At 33.6% G+C, this 19,994-nt stretch overlaps 6 protein-coding genes across 7 annotated transcripts; 5 read left to right on the top strand and 1 right to left on the bottom strand.

Annotated features, from left to right (window-relative positions):
* The first annotated feature begins 303 nt into the window (after positions 1 to 303).
* On the top strand, positions 304 to 2,672 carry LOC135837872 (uncharacterized). The gene is made up of 7 exons (XM_065353296.1): positions 304 to 964; positions 1,034 to 1,289; positions 1,398 to 1,483; positions 1,567 to 1,651; positions 1,750 to 1,926; positions 2,010 to 2,191; positions 2,288 to 2,672. Exons 2-5 carry the CDS (start codon positions 1,142 to 1,144, stop codon positions 1,839 to 1,841), a joined length of 411 nt encoding a protein of 136 aa, XP_065209368.1. The 5' UTR covers positions 304 to 964; positions 1,034 to 1,141; the 3' UTR covers positions 1,842 to 1,926; positions 2,010 to 2,191; positions 2,288 to 2,672.
* Positions 2,673 to 5,016: 2,344 nt separating this feature from the next.
* LOC135837847 (uncharacterized) lies at positions 5,017 to 6,349 on the top strand. Its single transcript, XM_065353257.1, has 4 exons — positions 5,017 to 5,174; positions 5,332 to 5,573; positions 5,800 to 5,943; positions 6,053 to 6,349. The coding sequence occupies exons 2-4, from the start codon at positions 5,370 to 5,372 to the stop codon at positions 6,137 to 6,139; spliced, it is 435 nt and encodes a 144-aa protein (XP_065209329.1). The 5' UTR covers positions 5,017 to 5,174; positions 5,332 to 5,369; the 3' UTR covers positions 6,140 to 6,349.
* A 522-nt stretch (positions 6,350 to 6,871) lies between these two features.
* LOC135837848 (cytochrome c oxidase assembly protein COX19) lies at positions 6,872 to 7,422 on the top strand. The gene has a single exon (XM_065353258.1). The coding sequence runs from the start codon at positions 6,955 to 6,957 to the stop codon at positions 7,222 to 7,224; it is 270 nt and encodes an 89-aa protein (XP_065209330.1). The 5' UTR covers positions 6,872 to 6,954; the 3' UTR covers positions 7,225 to 7,422.
* Ppcdc (phosphopantothenoylcysteine decarboxylase) lies at positions 7,246 to 7,962 on the top strand. The gene is made up of 2 exons (XM_065353256.1): positions 7,246 to 7,557; positions 7,635 to 7,962. Exons 1-2 carry the CDS (start codon positions 7,246 to 7,248, stop codon positions 7,884 to 7,886), a joined length of 564 nt encoding a protein of 187 aa, XP_065209328.1. The 3' UTR covers positions 7,887 to 7,962.
* A 43-nt stretch (positions 7,963 to 8,005) lies between these two features.
* Positions 8,006 to 9,445, bottom strand: Nf-YB (nuclear factor Y-box B). 2 transcript variants are annotated; one of them, XM_065353255.1, is made up of 5 exons: positions 9,070 to 9,445; positions 8,845 to 8,999; positions 8,575 to 8,772; positions 8,445 to 8,505; positions 8,006 to 8,358 (listed from the first exon to the last, which is right to left on the bottom strand). In XM_065353255.1, the coding sequence occupies exons 1-5, from the start codon at positions 9,179 to 9,181 to the stop codon at positions 8,252 to 8,254; spliced, it is 633 nt and encodes a 210-aa protein (XP_065209327.1). In that variant the 5' UTR covers positions 9,182 to 9,445; the 3' UTR covers positions 8,006 to 8,251. The 2 variants fall into 2 exon arrangements, with proteins under 2 accessions (XP_065209327.1, XP_065209325.1); XM_065353253.1 differs by having other exon boundaries at positions 8,845 to 9,002; positions 9,070 to 9,444.
* A 434-nt stretch (positions 9,446 to 9,879) lies between these two features.
* LOC135837844 (sodium-coupled monocarboxylate transporter 2-like) lies at positions 9,880 to 14,739 on the top strand. Its single transcript, XM_065353252.1, has 13 exons — positions 9,880 to 10,489; positions 10,583 to 10,742; positions 11,030 to 11,095; positions 11,529 to 11,580; positions 11,684 to 11,751; positions 11,821 to 11,975; positions 12,087 to 12,227; positions 12,309 to 12,417; positions 12,635 to 12,744; positions 13,694 to 13,880; positions 13,971 to 14,057; positions 14,176 to 14,339; positions 14,449 to 14,739. Exons 1-13 carry the CDS (start codon positions 10,248 to 10,250, stop codon positions 14,720 to 14,722), a joined length of 1,815 nt encoding a protein of 604 aa, XP_065209324.1. The 5' UTR covers positions 9,880 to 10,247; the 3' UTR covers positions 14,723 to 14,739.
* The last annotated feature ends 5,255 nt before the right edge of the window (positions 14,740 to 19,994 follow it).

The raw sequence follows: 19,994 nt of genomic DNA, 5'->3' as shown, positions 1-19,994 counted from the left end.
ATTTGATGAATTTTCAAGTTGTTTCTTCAAGTTTGAAGGATTTTTTTAATTTAAAAAAAAATATTAATCAAAATATTCAGAATAAGACAAAAAGTTCGATGAATACAATACAATAATGAAATGAAATGAATGAAACTTGAAAGAAATAAGTACTATGAATGATGATGAATGAATTGAATAATTGATCACTAATCACCACATCAACCTCACGACAAAATAAAGGACAAAAGGAATAAAGGATAATAAATTCAATTGTCAATTTTTATCAAAACATGATCATTTTTTATCATACTTTTCATTGAATTGAAAGGAAAATTGCGGCGTAGTTGCTCATGGTAAATTGTATATCTGCGTAATGATTAACGCGAGTGTGTCCCTATTGAACAAATACCTACAGTATTAAAAATTTTGATTGTAAACAATTGTTCGCCGCAGAATTGTGCTGATTTATGTTACTGACTCGACCATAATTTTTTGAAGTAAGCACCTAAGTTGATAATTGATACTCCATCGTGAATTACCGAGACATGCCTACATTGTAAATAATGTTTTACAAAAAGGTAATTCTTAGCAGTTGGAGTTGAACCTGTAAATGATCAACATGGGTTTCTCGTTATTTGTTGTAATTTTACTCGTTCATCAGTACTTATTGGTAGTTCAAGTAGGTAGCTAATGTAATTAACCCACATTTTATTTTAATAGGTAGTAGGTAGATAGGTAGGTACCTGGGTATTTGGAAATATGAAATTCCTAATTCGTGTAAACTGGAAACTACATTTTACAGTCAGAATTGATATGTGATCCAACGGTGAAACCGGCACCAGACTTTCATTGCGACCAGGATGCGGAAAAATTGTACAAGGATGGAGGCGATGATCAAGGAAATGCCAGACTCTTATTCCACAGATCTTTAGAACAACGTCAAAGCATTCGAGATTATTTCAATTCCCATTACACGTGGAAGGTCAGAATGAATTTTTTAATTTTATACGATTACATGAAATTCACCCTCTCATCGAAATATCGTTGACAGGTGAAAAAAGATTGCAGTTATCATTGTACTTATTACGCGTATCCTCCAGCGAATTTAGTCAAGGATCTTGGTAAACAAGCCATATACAATTTGGATAAATTGTACGATATGCTATTCACTAATTTTGAAGATATACTGATCGGCGTTGTTCACGGTACCATTACTCGAGAATGGAAAGAAGTCGGAGGCATCGAGGAGGTACTTTGTGCAAATGATAACAAAATGAAAAAGCTAATGAGGGAGTCTTATGAAAAAAGTAGGTTTCATTCTTGCTCCACGGCTTCGTAGGGAACAATAATTAGATAATTTATTTACGAATCTTATTGAAAACCAATCCATAATGCTCTTTAGTTTGCTAATCTAGATTTTAAAATTAAAATGGAAGAAGATTTCAAGAAATTCAACAGAGAAGACGCAGCATATCAGAATGCTATGCTCAAGTACTGTTTGGTTAGTGCAGAAGGAGTTGTTTTTTTGTGTAATTCTGGTCAGTCAGTCATGTGTAGGTTGTTTCTGATTTTTTTTTTTCGCAGCCGGATCTTTGTCAAGATAAGAAAATCTCCAAAGACCAAGCTGCAAAAGAGGCAAAAGCTCTTCAAGATATTAATATAAAAAATGGTGAGTAATTACCCACTTCTACATATAGTATCTGCGACTTATCCAAAATGATCATTTTCTATTTCCAACGCGATACCACACTCGTGGATTTTGTATAGATAAGGAAAAATTCAAGTGTAAATTGAAAGAATTTTTAAAGAAGTATGTACTGCGAACCGGATCTCAAACTTATATTCCAAGCTTACCGTAAGGACGTAAGGACGACGATCATGGCATCGATACAGCTGTAGAAGAAGTGTTTGAAGGCGACGAAAGAAGAGTTTATGACATGATAGGTAAGATTGTGTCTTGAAATGATAATAATACCTACTCGAAGCATTAATAATTACCTATCTGTGTGCGCATATTATTCATACAGTGCGGTACATCGAAGATACTTGTAGATGTTACGCCGATGAATTACAAAAAGCTGTGAAGGGAAATGGATGCGATTTCGACAAAGTACATAGGATCATCTTAACTCGATCTGAAAGAGACTTGAAGTGTATACTGAACAATTTTAGGAGTCGAAATGGTGAAACTTTCACAGAACGATTGCAAGTAACTAGGCAATATAATTTAATTCACAGGTCAAGATTATTTATAAAAATTGTGAATTTTTCACACGCTATTTACGTGACTGTTTTCATTTTCCAGGAAGAAACTCGGTTAGAAAAATTATATTTGACCTCTATACGATATCTTTGCGGGAAACCATAGACATGAAATGATGAAAAATATGTAGATATTTTACCTACTTCATGTTTCAACGAATAGTTTTTATCAATTTATTACAAAAGTGGCTGAATTTTGTGATCAACGATTTATGTATTATGTACTATACGTATTTTTTTCTTCAAAATTTATGAAAAAATAAAATTTTTGAAAATTTGAACAAAACAAATTGACTTTAGTAACCAATAAGACTTTTCTGAGCCAAAATTTTTAATTCTGAAGCTGAAGGAAAAATACACGTCGATTTCGAATACTCCAGTACGATATGTCGCAAGGATAAATTGAAGAAATTTTCCAAAAACTTTGATTGGGGGGGGGGGGGGGGTATCATTCCATGTCAATTCGACCAAAAAAGTGCGATTTTGAAATTCATGTCTTTCGATTTCGCTTAATTTTTTTTTTTTGCAATATCTACCCACCCAGTAAGTAAGAAACCCGCAATCAGTTTGGTCCCAGCCCCCTCAAGGGGCGGGTGGGGGGGCTTCCATTATTTTCACATTGTCTCGAAATACTCAACTTTAGCAGCGCATTCCTCCAAAACTATGATACTTTGATCAAAACTGATTTCACAGTTCGAAAGGGTACTGAATTTTGAACTTTTAAAGCATTTTGAAATTTTCAAAAGTTGAAAGTTGAACTTTCAAATTGAAAGTTCAAATTTCAAAATGGCGCTGTAAGTGTGAGCTACCATTTCAAATTCTGAAAAAATTTCCATGGATGTACATTTTGATGTTTTTTCAAAATATTCAAGTTTCGAGATGGGATCTCTTAATGGAGGGGGAACACCCCCGCCCCTGATTTTGGGCAAAACTTTCGAAAAAAATCTGGGGCATGTGATACATCGAATTGCACGTTTTTGGTAACGCTGAACACGAATATGACGTTAGATTTTTGATTGGGCCCCATCCACGACCCCCAGCACCTCCCCAAATGGGGCAAAAGTTCAAAGTAGGGGGTTTTTCGTGCGACACATCAAAGTATGTTTTTGGTGACGCTGAACACGAATATAACGTCAGATTTTTTTATTGGACCCATCCACGGCCCCCCGCACCCTCCAAGGGGGGGGGGGGGTAACTTGAAAAAAAAATTTTTAATGGTGTGACACATGAAATAGTATGTTTTCGATATCGCCGAACACGAATATAGCCTTAGTTTTTCAAATTGATCTCACCCATGGCTCCCAGAACCTCCCCTAATTGGTTAAAGTCCAAAAAGTTTGTTAGAGGCCATAGATAGAGTCCAACTAAAAATCTGACGTTATATTCGTGTTCAGCGTCACCAAAAACATACTATTTGATGTGTCGCACGAAAAAAACCCTATTTTGAACTTTTACCCCATTTGGGGAGGTGCTGGGGGACGTGGATGGGGCCCAATCAAAAATCTAACGTCATATTCGTGTTCAGCGTTACCAAAAACATGCAATTCGATGTATCACATGCCCCAGATTTTTTTCGAAAGTTTTGGCCAAAATCAGGGGCGAGGGTGCTCCCCCACCATTAAGAGATTCCATCTCGAAACTTGAATATTTTGAAAGAACACCAAAGGGTACATCTATGGAAATTTTTTCAGAATTTTAAATGGTAGTTCCCACTTACAGCGCCATTTTGAAATTTGAACCTTCAATTTGAAAGTTCAACTTTCAACTTTTGAAAACTTCAAAATGCTTTAAAAGTTCAAAATTCAATACCCTTTTGAACTGTGAAATCAGTTTCGATCAAAGTTTTATAGTTTTGGAGGAATGCGCTGCTAAAGTTGAGTACCTCGAGACAATGTGAAAATAATGGAAGCCCCCCACCCGCCCCTTGAGGGGGCTGGGACCAAACTGATTGCGGGTCTCTTACTTTCTGGGTGGGTAGCTATTGTAAAAAAAAATTGAGCGAAATCGAAAGACGATGACTCAAAAACGTTGGTCGAATTGACATGGAATGACCCGGGGGGGATTTTAGTTTTGGGGTCAAAATGAAAAATCGTCGCTATTTTTTTAGTTCTGCACAAAATTTTATCCCGTTTTCATAGGTTGTAAGGGGTCCATTCCATATAAATTCAACCAAAGTATTGACTTCATATATGGTACCTATATCTCAAGATAACAATTTTTAAAAAGCGAGAGATCCCCCCTCCACCTAATTTGGGCCGAAGTTGAAAAAAAAATGTTCAAAGCATGCGACATGTCAAATGGCATGTTTTCGAAGCTGCTGAACACGAATATGATATTATTTTTTCACCCTGATCCTTTCTATACTCCCCACACCCCCATTATAAGGGTCAAAACAGGAAAATATCGTCGAAGTCATCTTCTCCCTTTCACAAGTAATTTCAAACTCCATAAAAATGATCAAACTTAGGTACTTTGTCGTTTTGTAACGAATACAAGATGATGAACAATAATATTAATCATTTTTTTCCTGAAAGTACGCGATGATAGAAAATAATTAATCATATTTTTTTATTCGTAAAAGTACCTACTCGTGTACTCGTACATGATTTATAAATTTTTATCATTCTGTATTGGAGTAAATACTCCATAAATATTTCAATTATCAAAATGAACGTCACAGACGCATATTTATGAGATGTTTGAGAGTCTATTTTGCGAAAAATGAAACAGAAAATTCATAGGTATACGTAGGTATGTGAGTGATCCAATCGATGACGAATTTCACGAGAAATTATTGTCATTTCTGTGATGATGAATGCTATATAAGGGTAAAAATCATACCTACATTTGAAGTAACTATAGATTGAAAGTACTTTTTTGAACCAGTATCGTGGTTTCGTCGTCCACTGACCTAACAAGTAACTTCATAGGTAAGTAGCATACTTATTAATTATATTTTTCACTACCTAGATATTTCTTTAAGTAGGACGTAAGATCATCGCTTGTAACTTTAGTTGCTGCTACATAGCGTGCTTACTCTAGAAGTAAATTCAATCAATACCTATAAATCTATCAATTTCTATACAGCATCAAGTCACCAATAGACTCGAATCAGAGAATTTGAAATGGCTTCGTACTCTTGGGTTCCCTCATCTCAAGGAAAAGTTCCACCTAATGCAATTGTAGCAGGTAAAGATGTCGACGGTGGGCTTTTGTACGTTGGTAAAGTTATACACGAAGGAGATACGGTGCCATGTAAAATTGCACCTTCTGCCGGAGGAGCTTTTGTTGCATTCGCCGGAGAAGAACATTCCAAATTTGATTACGAAGTAAGAGACAATCGAATATCATTTCATATAATTAATAGGTAGGTATCTATTGCCTTTTTTTCAAAAATCCAGACCGAATGTCTGACTAAAAATTCTTCAAAAATGCATACAAAAATATTTCGTAGAAATATTTGAATTTTCCTCGAAATTCCAACCTATTTTAATAGTTTGCAGACACTTTTCCCCCAAAAAATCCAAAAAAATAATACTTGCTTTCCTCAATTAGGTTCTCTGTGGCTCGAACGTTGCCTGGCAGTCGGCATCAAATGGCCAAGTACCAAAGAATGCCATCGTTGCTGGACAAACTAGCGATGGAGAAAAATTGTACATTGGCCGAGCTATTCATCAAAGTTCACTGACTCCTGGAAAGGTACGTAAAATTTGAATTGTAGACAGATGTATGTATGTACGAGTTAATTTTTGGAGCACCACCTAAGCTAATCCAGTGACATTAAAAAAAAAATCTGTTTTAATAACAGGTTCATCCGAGTCATGGAGTCTTATATATTTCATTCGGAGGAAAAGAAATCACTCATAAAGATTATGAAGTTGCGATACAAATTTGAATATCCAGCAAAACCGTAAAAATATTCAAGAACTCGTTCTTATTCCATGCACAAAATGAACCCACTGGACCATATTCAATTTCATTTTCCACACAAATAATTGAATCATCCATTTACCTAATACACATATTTTCAATAATTTTGAACGCTCAACTACTGATTTTTTAAATTGAAATTTGAAACGAATAAAAAATTTTAAATATCTGCTAATCGTCATATTATTATTTTATTACTTCGCACGTCATGTAATTTCAATTTGAATTTCAAAACCTGATTAAGCTGAAGATGGAACTGATGGAAGATCAATCAAAATTCAAAATTTCAGAGTGAAGGGGTGGAAAGAAGCCCGAGGTGCTAACTTTTTCGATTTTTTCGGGGATTTGAAATTTGAATTGAAAATAAATTTGAATCGCCTCCTTTCGAACTTCGAAGTTTCGACCTGTCCACCAGTCATCAGTGTCATCACTGAATTTTGATCAATGGTCTTGATGTCTTGATCTCCCATAGACAGTTCCATGAGTTCCACTTTCCACTTCAATTAATTAACCAAGGTCTTTTCATTTAATCATGATTATTCATTAATTATTTATTTTTATTTTATTTTCCAATAATTTTTACAAATTTAAAATTTTCATCGAGAATTTGATTTCTTTGAAATATACTGGTAAATTCTCAAAAACTTACGGTAATTCCTTTCAGAATCCATTATCTATCCAGCAACTCCATCACAAATCCATGAAAAATTTGATAATGAAATTTCTCAAGTTGAAAATTTTTTCGCGAATTCTCACCGAATTTTTCTCGTTTTTCGTATAATGTCTGGCACGTTCTTGAACAAGAAAATATTCCGACCTGTGGCCCCGGACCGAGGAAGCTTTCCACTAGATCACGATAACGTGTGTAAAAAACTTATGCTCGATTACATGGTATGCTTATCTGATAACAAACAAGACAATTCAAAGTGCCGAACCGAAGCTAAAGAGTACCTCTCATGTAGAATGGATAATAATTTAATGGCTAAAGAAGAATGGTCTTATCTCGGTTTCGAAGAAAAGAAACAAGCCGAAAAACAATCCACTAACTAAACACCCAATCGCTAAAAAAAAATGGAATCGAAGAAAAAAATATTACTATGCTGTACCGGTAGCGTTGCTACCATCAAAGCCATCAATATTATTCAACTGCTGCATTCCATCGGAGATAATATAGAAATCAAGGTGGTATTCACCAAATACGCTACTCATTTTTGCGATCCTAAAACCATTCTCGAAGCCGGAGCTGAAGTCTATAAAGACGAAGACGAATGGTCAGCTTGGCAGCAACGAGGTGATCCTGTCGTACATATCGAACTGGGAAAATGGGCAGATATTCTTTTAATAGCTCCTTTAGATGCTAATACGTTAGCTAAAATGGCACATGTAAGATCAATCGACACGTAACCTCGTTATATTGAATAATCTTTGAATCATTTTCTCAACTGTTTTCGTTTTTCCAGGGTCTCTGTGATAATTTACTGACATCTACGGTACGAGCTTGGGATCTCAGCAAACCCTTACTGTTTTGTCCTGCCATGAATACCAGAATGTGGGATCACCCTTTAACAGCATCACAAATAACGCAATTGAAATCTTGGGGCTATATCGAGATTCCATGTATTGCCAAAACTCTCATGTGTAAAGATGTAGGAATGGGTGCGATGGCTGAACCTGAAACTATAGTCGAAACTGTAAAAAAATACCTATTTTAATGGTGTTGATGGTTATTGTATTTTTCCTCGTTATTTTAGTATGAAATATAGTTCGTTCTTTTCTATTTACATAAAAGAGTCTTGCCTTTGTTACCGAAACACCGAAATAACGTACGAGATTTAAAACTGGTGTAGAATTTAATGCCACAAAAAGTTTAATAAATAATAAAACCTTAAATAATAGTACAGTTGATATAATCAGGAACACGTCTTTTTTACAACTTATTACAATATTACATAATATAATACAAGAAACTTATAATAAAAATGCGCTTAGAAGGTAGCATTTGAGAAGTTCACAGTAAAATGAGCATCTCCGGCGAATTTTCTTTCAATGTGAAATTATCATCTAACTCGACGAAAAATTATACTAGATTAAAATGTTGCATCTGATCGGAATACGCGTATATGACTGAATTCTCAGGCTGACTTGCTCCCGAGTCGGACATAGCATCGTTCGAATTTTGATTAGCTAAGAAAGTAAAATTACGTAATTAATACTTCGAGTTAGAGAACATATTACTCAAGTGAAGCTAAATTAACCGGTTTTAAACTTACGAAACACATCCTCTGTAACTTCTTCGAACATATTGTTCAATGTTTTGTCTCCTTTCGTAGTCTGAAAATCAACACAAATCGATAATAATAATATAATGTCCTTGAAACAATACATTATTATCCAACTTGCCTCTCTGTATTTCTGTAGGTAAATTTTCAACGGCTCTACGTAGTTATCAAAACCCAACGCGGTCATCGCGAATAAAATATCTTCACCGTTGATGGTTTTACGTTTCTCCAGGAAACAACGTTCGCTAGCTTCACTCGTAATGAAACTGATGAATTCGGAAACACATTCTTGTACACATTCTCGAGCATCTTTGGCGATCTAAAATACAATTTTGATTAAAAATTGCATCAAACATACGTGTTCATATTGTCATTAGACCGCAGGTTTTACTTTTCCGGTTTCTGGAATGGCTCGTTTCATTATTTTCGCTATATTAGCGATGGGTAGAAATCTATCTTGCTCGCGTAAGGGCTGTTCTGATTTATCCTCCGAACCATCGTGATTTGAATTCTCTCCGTCGTTCGGATCACCGGGTAGAATTTCTTCTGCTGAGTAAATCATTCGAGGTGAAAAACCAAGTCGTTAAAATGATCGTTGAAATGATATTTCACTCACCATCTATGTCATCTCTGTGGATAATAAAACCGTGACCGTCGTTTGTCAGCAACGAACTATTGATGAATTCTTCAGCATTCTCCTGGTTATCGCTCAGCTCATATTTATCCATTTTATCGAACTGAATCACTCGGTAATGGGAATGGAATGAAGAACGAGTATCTCAAAATCGAAATTTGAGACTTGACAACGTTATGTTTGGCAAGTTACACCGAAGCGTAGCACGAAAATTCACGAAAAATGAACACCGATGATGAACAAAGGTGTTCGAAATGGAAATTTAAACTTGAAACAACACTTTAAACAATCATTAATTAATTAAAAAGGATTTCATAACAGTTTTTCTAGAATAAAATGATGAAAATCATTTTGATAGAATGATAACGCAGTATAACGACGTAAACACGATGAACTGGATGGCGGATGTAAACAAATAATAAAGAGTCGCGTAATTTTACCGGTAATTACCGTTATTCTTCCTTTATGCTCCATTTTCATCATTATTTGAATTTTATTTTGTTTTCTTCGCGTATTTTTCGAATTAATGTGAATTAATTCATTAATTATCGCGAGGGTAATGGAAAATTACCAAAAGCTGGAACCCTGACACAAAAATTCATGTTTTTCTGCGCAACAAATAACTCCAAACCCACGAATATCGAAATAATACGTAGGAAACTAATTTATTACTTCGTAAACTACTTCCGACGAATGGCATTTGGCCAAATTTTATGTAAATATTCGAAACAAAGTTTGTCCATGGTTCATTAGCTATTTCAATTAATCGTTCCGACTGTCTTCGCTCGTATTAAAAGATCAGTCACGTTAGAAGAAAGTTCGTACAACAAAACATCAGTTTTCTAACAAACGTTAGCATTATTCTACATCGTGTACCTACTAAAAAATCATCGTAAATTAATTTTAATCACGAGTTTTTCAATTATAAAATAGGTATCAAATGTTCCCAAGTACGTAAGTCGTAAGCTTACTCAAACTTTATTCGATGATCTAAGATCTAACAATAATAATTAAAATACTTAGAACAGATTCATCATTATCTTTAAAGATAAGACGTCACTCTATTCTTAATAAAACGGCTCACTGATGCTGAACCTGCCTGTACTCTTTGAGACCGAGTGTTCCAATTAACATCACAGTGCTAATACATTTCGCTTAAAATGATTAACGCGACCGAAACGGTTTTATCAAATATGGACAACGCGACCGAAAATGCATTTCTATCAGCGACTTCGAAATTCAATTGGATCGAGTATACAACTTTCGGATCACTGTTGGGTTTATCCGCTTTGGTTGGAATTTATTACGGATGTATCAAAGGAAATCAAAATACCGTCAACGAATACATGTTGGGAGGCAAACATATGAATGTTTTCCCCATCGCCATGTCTTTGATAGCTAGGTAACGAGATCGAGTATTTTTCAATTTTTTAATTCAAAATATAAAAATTAATTCGTTTTCTACTAATAAATAACCAATTGTTGTTAATTACAGTCATATTTCTGGTATTACCTTGCTAGGAATACCTTCGGAAATTTACGAATTTGGCGCTCAATATTTAGTAACTATCTGTAGCAGTGTATTAATCGTGCTGATCACCAATACTTTTTATTTGCCAGTTTTTTTTGAATTACAACTCACTTCTTTATACGAGGTAATTTTCCAAGTTATTTATTTTTCTGATAATTTTACTACAGAGTTATTATAATTTATTTTAATTTACGAGCGAATTCTAAATTACATTAACGCACCTAATTGTTTACACGAGATAAAGAGTGTCATAGGTCCCATAAATTACCAACATATGTACACATACCTAATGCACGAATTTTTCATAATACTCATACGTGATAGACTCGACATTTTTTTTCTCGTGTAAGATTTCCTTCGAATTCTTTTTCTTTTTTTTTTTTTGAAAACTCGGTATCTAATTTTTTTCAGTACTTGGAACTAAGGTTCTCGAAACCGGTTCGTTTACTGGGCTCGTTCATTTTTTCAGTCAGTTTGGTAAGTAACACAATCAATTTTTCTATCTAACAAAAGAGGCATAGGTATTTCAACTAGCAGAAAATTTCACATTCAGGGGCAAAAATTGGAGGAGCACTCAAAAATTCACCTCTAAGCAAAATTTCAGAGACATGGATTTCATTTTCAAAATTTTTAATTTAAAAATTCCTGGAGATTCAAGGACCCAAAACCAAACATTAAATTTTAATTTAAATGATGTTGAAAATATATTGAGAGATTTTGAAACAGTGAATTGAGGGGGTAAGGAGTCAAAAATGGAATGTAAACTTGAAACTTGAGCTTGCTGGCCTTTTTTTAATTTTTATTTTGAACCAAATTTTCTAAATTTTTTCTGTAAAAGTTGGGATACTTACTTACTTTTTGTACATATGAAAAACATGAATCCAAAAAAATCAAAAAGATTTTTTTTTAGATTTTGTACGTGCCAATTGTGATCTACATTCCTGCATTAGCTTTTAATCAAGGTAACATTATAATTTTCATCTTATAAAATTTTCAAATGAATACAAAACCGGAAAAATTCATGATAAGTTTACCAATCACCTCGTAATATTCTTCTCTTTTCAGTGACTGGAATATCTGTCCATTCGATCACTCCAATAATATGCTTTTTATGTATTTTCTACACAACAATTGTAAGTACCTATAGGCAAACTTTACATGCTCGTATCCAATCGAGAATTCATTCCCAATTATTTTCACAGGGTGGTTTGAAAGCTGTCGTATGGACAGACGCAATTCAAAGTTTATTTACTCTCGGATCTGTGATAATAGTCATAATTTTAGGTGTAAGGAATGTGGGAGGAATTCAGGAAATTTACGAACGCAATGAAAAAGGAGGAAGAATCGATTTCTTCAAGTAAGCATTTTTAAAGCGATATTTTCTCGCGGTGGGGGGGGGGGGGGCTTCGAGGGAATTTGAGCCCAACTACATACATATTTCAACTAACTAATAAATCTAATGTTTCAGCTTTGATTTGAGCCCATACTCGAGAGTGACATTTTTAAACACGATTTTTGGTATGACTCTGATGTGGGCATCTTGTTTAACCATTCATCCTGGCTCAACACAAAGATTTGTAGCTTTACCAACGATGAAAGCTGCCAAAAGGTATTTTGCTATCCTATATACTGATATTCAAAATTTGAAATATGTAAGTTTATCAAAGTACTACTATGGCGAATTTTACAGATCTGTGGTGTGGTTCGGAGTCGGAGTCGTATTGATAGTACTGTTGAGCGGTTTCGTAGGCATGATTATGTACGCAAAATATTGGAACTGCGATCCTATGGTGTCACAGGTAAATAAATATGTAACACGAAATGGGAATTTTCAAACACCATCAAAACATTGTAAAAAACAATTGACCGGAAAAAACCCTCACTTACTCAATGAATTTTATCAAACCGTTACTCGAACAACAATTCTTAATAGGTCATCAGTTCAACACTGTTATCGAATATCACGTTTTAAATTATTAATGAATGAACTTTTGTTTTCATTATTTCATAATATAGAATATTACCAGCTCGGGGAAAATACTGCCATACTACGTTCAAGAAGTAGCAGCCTCGTTTCCTGGTCTGACAGGGTTGTTTATTTCTGGTTTGATCAGTGCTGCGTTGAGGTAAGCTGAAGAATTTTTGATAAATCAACCATGTGTGAAGCTATCCCACCCTCACTTTGATTCAAAACTTGATCCAAGCTAAAAATTAACCTCGTATTCGAAATCAGCGCCGCCGAAAACCTTGAAATCGATATACATGACGACATGTTATCATTTTTCAGCGTCAACTCATTTGCCACAGCCCCCTCGCCCCTTTGAAATTTCAAACCAAGATAAATTCCGCTTTAAAAGTGGGTCTGATATAAAAATTGACCTCGGATTTGAAATCAGCGCCATCAAAAACCTTGGAATCGATATACATGACGACATGTTATCACTTTTCAGCGTCAACTCATTTCTCACCCCCCGCCCCCTTCCGAATTTCCAATTAAAATGATAACTGTGAACATTTTCATTTTTCAATTTAGAATGTCAAAATTCAAATTTACAATTTTGTCATCTCCAAAAAACTATTTTCCAAGGCTGAATTTTATTTTATCTGGCAAAACTGCGATAGTGGGGGGTAAGGGGAGGGGGCAGTGAAAAAAATGATAAAAATCCTTCATGTATATCAATTTCGTGGTTTTTGCATACGCTGAGTTTGAAAATGATATCTGTTTCACGATTGGAACGGTTCTATCGCTGGTAGGGGTAGAGGGGGAGGGGATAAAACAAAACAAATGATAAAAACCTTCATGTATATCGATTCCATGGTTTTTGCATACGCTGAATTCAAAATTGATATCTGTTTGACGATTGGAATGATCCTCTTTACTGGGGAGGGGGTAAGGAGAGGGGGTAGTACAAAAAATGATAAAAATCCTTCCCGCATATCGATTTCATGGTTTTTGTAGTTGCCGAGTTCAAAAATGACAACTATTTGGCGATTAGAATGACTTTACAGGGTGTCCCATTAAATACGTCGAGGATAATTCATAATGTCGCATGAATTCTTGTGTAAATTTTACAGCACAATGTCAGCTGGGTTGAACACATTGGCTGGGATATTTTATGAAGATTTCATAGTACTATTTTTACCCCACAAAGTATCTGACGCTACTGCCAGCTTTATAATGAAAATTACAGTTGTATTTTTTGGATGCGTTTGCGTTTCATTGGTTTATGTAATTGAGTTACTTGGAGCTACAATAGTACAGGTTTGACTCTCTAAAATTTCAAAAATACTCGATTATCAATAGCCTAATGTCATTTAAAATGTAATAATTTGACGATTTCATCTATTACAGCTTTCTATGTGCTTATCGAGTGCTCCTAATGGTGCCCTATGTGCAGTGTTCGTTTTAGGTATTTTCTTTCCTTGGTCTAATAAAACGGTAAGATAGATTATTTCGATTAGGATTTAAAATTTATCCATTATATTTTCTTCACATAAAGAGGAAGGGTTTGATTTTTTTTAAAAATTAATCATTATTATCATCTATTTTCATACAGGGAGCTGCTGTAGGGATGATCACAAGTTTAATAATAACCACTTGGATAGTAACAGGGACTCAGCTAGCGTTAAAAAATAAAGAATTGGTGTACGAAGGAAAACCCTCGGATACAAGCGGATGCTTGATGAATATCACTCAGTCGTCATCTCAGAACTTCACAGGGTAAGCCGAGAACTTGAATTTTTACCAAAAAATGAACTATTTGGACAGAAATTATTAATATGGATTTTTTTTATTTTTAATTCGTGAATTTGTGGGGTCTATTTTTCAGGTACGAAGAAATCAGCCCAGGAGTTTTCGCCTCGCCAGATCTATTCTTTTTGTATAAATTCTCATTTATGAACTACACACCGATTGGATGTTTGATTGGTGTCGTCGTCGGTCTCGTGGTCAGCTTTTGTACAGGGTGTAGTGATCTGAACGAGATGAACCCTTCTGTGATTACTCCGATGATGAGGAGATTTTTGCCAAAAAGTAACAACGAGAATAATAAATACGCATCTGTGGCGCAAGAATTGAAATTGACCTTTGTAGAAACCAAATAAATTACCTACTTGTTATATGTATTTTGTTAGGTGTAACTTGATGAAAATTAATGCTTCAACAAAATGAAAAAATGAAGAAATCCTGCAGCCTATACAACTCGAGTTAGAACCTGCGGATATGAGATTTCCACCTGGCTTTTTATGAACTAAAATTTTTCAGTTCATTCATAGGTACCTCTTTTCTGTCCTTGAAAACTCAATGATCTTTCTCAAAATTTCAAGAATCTGTAAATAAAAGGCTGCCTTATGATAATCGAATAGGCAGAACATCTTACATTTAATGACGTCTGCGGTTTTCATTTTATCTCATTGTACCAGATTAGAAAAAAAAAGATTCAATTACCTGAGCTAACTTAAATTTTATAAGATACATATTTCATCATGCATGGAAATGGTGTCTTACCTGAAAAAAAAAAAAAATGGCATTATTTTTCAGATAAACTCGATAACATAATACAATAGGCTTATATATGAAATAACAGCTGAGTAAGTATACGTTTTGAGTAACCTGAGTAAGAGAAGTAGATCTGATTATCATTTAAAATAATTAACATTCTTCGATGTCACAAAATTAAAGGTCAATTTAAGGCATTTGACTTCAATCTCGAAGAAAGATAAATTTTTTAAAAGAGCATTTTCTAAAACTTTAATCAACTAAAAATTTTAGCAGCTCGAATTAAATTTAAAAATTTTTGAAAATATATCAGTCAATGATCTTTTTTAAACCAAAATGCCAACTTTCTAAAAATGGAATGTTTTTTCGACTATAGGGAGGTCGAAAAGGATTGGTTGGCGAGTTTCAGAAAATTTATTACTCTTTTTGCAGACAATTATTATCGTCTATTTCTAGCGATTCTGGAATAATTTTCTCAAATCCACCTAAATAAATTTTTCCGGAACGTTTTTTTTCTGACTAGTGAATCCTCGAAACCGATTTTCCGAATTAATATTTCCTGAATGACCACCCCCCCCCCACCGGAATGAATTTTCTCTAAAAATTTAATTTCAGTAACAAAACAATTTTTCTTGTAATTTTTACAAAAAATTAGTCTTCTCTGCAATTTTAATAAAGAAGGAATTTCTTTTGTAATTTTGACAAATAAAAAGTTGAGGCTCATAGGAAAATTTCTATGAGAAAAAAATAGACGGGTCTTTTTGGAGTTTGAGCAAAAAACTAGGCTTTCTATAGCAATTTAGACGACCAGAAAAAAAACAGTTTTTTCGACAATTTTGACAAAAAATGGGTCTTTTTAAAACAGTTTTTACAAAAATAGGAATTTTTCCCTATCTTGAAAAAAAAAGTACTCAGAATTTATATTTTGTAATTTTGATATTGATAATGACAAGACTTTTTGTAAACTTCGAACCAAAAAAGTTTTTCTCGATAATTTTGCCAAAAAACAACACTTTTTTGGAAATTTTCATAATTATTCTGACTATAAACAGATTTTTAATGTGATTTCAAAAAAGGTAAGATTTCTTGCAATTTTGGCAAAAAACAAAACTGACTCCAACAAAAAGTAAAAAACAGACTTTTATGCAATTCTGGCAAAAACACCTTTAAACGACTTTCGTGTATTCGGGATCATGGCTTCGGGTAAAGTAACTTCTGAAAATAAATCATTCGAAAAAAAGGATTCGACTAGAGGCGGTTTCAAGTCGTTCTGGACTGAAGCCTCGATCCTCACGAAATCATTTTTCAAAAACCATTTCAAGTCAGGTAAAAAAAAACACACACACAATTCAATGCTCTCTCCAATAAAGTTTAAAAATGATTCAAATTGGAGTAATGATACTTTACAATCGTGGTTTCTTTATAAGCATCAAATGTATGAAGTTTTACCTAGAAATCACTATAATACCTACCTATATCTTTTCGTCGAAAATACGAATCTGTAATTGGTACAGAAAATAATAATACCGACGCAATTCGATGATAAAAGATTGGTTAAAAAATTAATTCACACTATTCATCAGGGTTTTTAATCCACTTCAAGTAATTCAGACACAAACGTATAGAAATTAGTAGAATCAGGTAGATAGGTACCTAATAATTGATCGTAAATTATTATGAACTAATTAGAAATGGCTCATTGCCATCAAAATTTTTCCATAAAAATACCCAGAATTTTGTAATGAGTAAAATAATTTTAGTTAAAGATAAATAAAGTTTTCAATTTATAGTATTTTTTTTTTTTTAATTACAATGAAAAATATTGGAAATAATTACGAGTAAGAATATTGCACAATATAGTTATTTGAAAGCAGCGAATTTGAGGCATCGATTTTGTATGTTGGATTGTTGGTAACTTACAATAATCCAAACGTGTCAAAATTTTGATTTTTTGCGCGATTCTACTAAAAAAGTGAAAGAATATGCCGAAAAAAGTAATCATATCAAGATTTAAAAATGTCACAAGGTCCATAAAACAATTTTTAGAGCCCAGAAATTTCCTAAAAATGTGATTGAGCAGCTACAACTTTGGGAATCGTCTATTCTGGGTGAAAAGATAAATTCTCCGAAGTTTGAACGAAATTTCGAGTCGACGCGTTCAAAAGTATATTTTATGAGCCCAAAACTTTCGAAAAATATCCCAAAAATGGCCGAAAAATGCGCCCAAACTCCAGGAAATTCGTTTTCTGACTGGAAAACACATTTTTCAAAGTTGTAGCTGCCTAATCACATTTTTTGACTATTTTTAGGATATTTTTCGAAAATTTTGGGCCCAAAAAATATCTTTTCGAATTCGTACGTAGATTCGAAATCATGTTCAAACTCCAAAATAGAAGAGACTTTTTGTTTTTTTTTTTTTTAGCAGAAAACGAGACTCCAAAAATAATTTTAGCAAAAGACAGGGCTTTTTCAATTTTTCGCAAAAAAAGAAACTTCTCAGCATCTCGCCAATTTCACTTAAAAGTGGGAATTTTCGACACTGAATTGGCAAAACGCAAGACATTGACAACTTTTTAGCAAAAGTACGAGACTTTTGGGTAATTTATGAAGAAAAAAATCAAGCTCGGTAGCAATTTTGGTAAAAAGCGAGCATTATTGCGAAGAATAAAAAACTTGGCAATTTCAGCAAAAAGCAAGGCTGTTCGGAAATTATTGAAAAAAAAGTGGTATTTTTCCACAATTCGTGGTAAAACAAAATGAACAATTTTGCAACTGTTTGATAAAAAGAGAGAACGTTTGGTAATTTTTGATAAAAAAAGCTAAATTTTTCGATTATCAATTTTCGGAGAAAACGAGAAATTTTTCAGTAATTTTGTTAAAAAACAAGATTTAATTGGATGAATCATTTCTCAAGTGGGTACTTTCAGTCTGTTGTAACATGTGACCCATACAAAATGGTTAACATTTTGCGATGAAACCGAAAATTTTAATGACAATTTTTTTTGAGTGTCTCATGAAAATTTTGAGCTAAAAAAATAGCATGGATCATTTTTCAAGTACATACTATCAGTCAGCTGTAACATGCGACCTATCAAAATTGGTTAAAATTTCGCGAGAAAACCGAAAATTTCAATGAAAATTTTTTTGAGCATCTCATGAAAATTTTGAGCTAAAAAATTGTGTGAATCATTTCTCAAGTGGGTACTTTCAGTCTGTTGAAACATGTGACCCATACAAAATGGTTAAGATTTTGCGAGAAAACTGAAAATTTCAATGACAATTTTTTTGAGTGTCTTATGAAAATTTTGAGCTAAAAAAATTGTATGAATCATTTCTGAAGTACTTTCAAACTGTACGTTGTAACGACCTAAGCATATGAAAGGGTTAAAATTTCGTGTGAAATACAAAAATTTGGATAGTTTTTTTTTTTCATTTATAGAAAGCACAGCTTAACAATTTTGAGCCCCATGAGTCGCATTATGACGATGTCAATGCCATCGACGATTGTGCCTAAGATGATGATGGCATTGAGGAAGAAGGAAAATATGATTAATTTCTATATGATTTTTTTTTTTTTTTTTTTGTAAATTTTTCATTAATTTTTGTACTTATTATGATAATATAAATAGTGAGAATGATTGTGTCTGTTTTGTGTTGGGTTTACCAAACTGAAGCGATCTTGAGGGTATTTCATTGAAAATACTGAACAATGTATAAGATTTTTGAGGCTCAAGATTGTTGAGATAAGCCTTTTATAAAAATCTATCCAAATCTTTACTTATATGTACTTTACCCAAAATTTCAACCCTTTCACATAGGTCGCATGTTACAACAGACTGAAAGTACTTGAGAAATGATTCACACAATTTTTTTACTGCAAAATTTTTATGAACAGTTCAAGAAATTTTTTTAGTGAGATTTTTATTTTCTCACAAACTTTTATCCCATTTGCATAGGTCGCATGTTACAACAGACTGATGGTATGTACTTACTTGAGAAATGATCCATGCTATTTTTTTAGCTCAAAATGTTCATGTGACACTCAAAAAAAATTTTCATTGAAATTTTCGGGTTTTCTCGCAAAATGTTAACCATTTTGTATGGGTCACATGTTTCAACAGACTGAAAGTACCCACTTGAGAAATGATTCATACAATTTTTTAGCTCAAAATTTTCATGAGATGCTCAAAAAAATTTTTCATTGAGATTTTCGGTTTTTTTCGCGAAATTTTAACCCACTTTGATAGGTCGCACGGTCACGTTGTCAAAATGTCATACATCCATTTTTAGTGTGAGTAGCACACTATTAGTTTTGGTCTGAAAGTGGAAAAATTCTTTGGAACGAATGTTCTCTTAGATGGATGGACCGATTTTTTTGAAATTTCCACACGTAGATGTGGTCTAACGCGAGGTATGGAACACCATAATTATAATTGCAATTACTCAAGTAGCTTCTTAAGTAATTGCAATTAATTACGAAAATTTGTACCAAAAAAAAAATAAAAAGGGGAAAAGGGCCATATTAAAAGCGTAGCCGACAAAAGCAAAGGCGACTTTAGATAAATTTTGAAATTTATGTAACACCACAGGGGTTCTAAAATCTTTTCTATTGTTCAATTTTCGAATTTTTATCAAAGGGAAGCCAACCCCTGTGGTGTTATATTTATCAAAAGCAAAGCCGACATCTGTTTTAAAATGTAACACTGCAGGGGTCCTAAAATATTCTTATCTACAGTATTATCTTTCCCATTGTTCAATTTTAGAACACCTGCATGTGTTTCATTTACACACATTCAGTACCTAGACACCGAAAGCAGCTGGTTACCCTTTCTGAATCAAAACCCACCAGTCATTTGTGATTTTGCTGTGCTCCCAAGA

This window comes from Planococcus citri, chromosome 2, assembly GCF_950023065.1.
Source record: "Planococcus citri chromosome 2, ihPlaCitr1.1, whole genome shotgun sequence".
Classification (NCBI taxonomy): domain Eukaryota; kingdom Metazoa; phylum Arthropoda; class Insecta; order Hemiptera; family Pseudococcidae; genus Planococcus; species Planococcus citri.
This window is presented reverse-complemented; position numbering and strand designations above follow the sequence as displayed.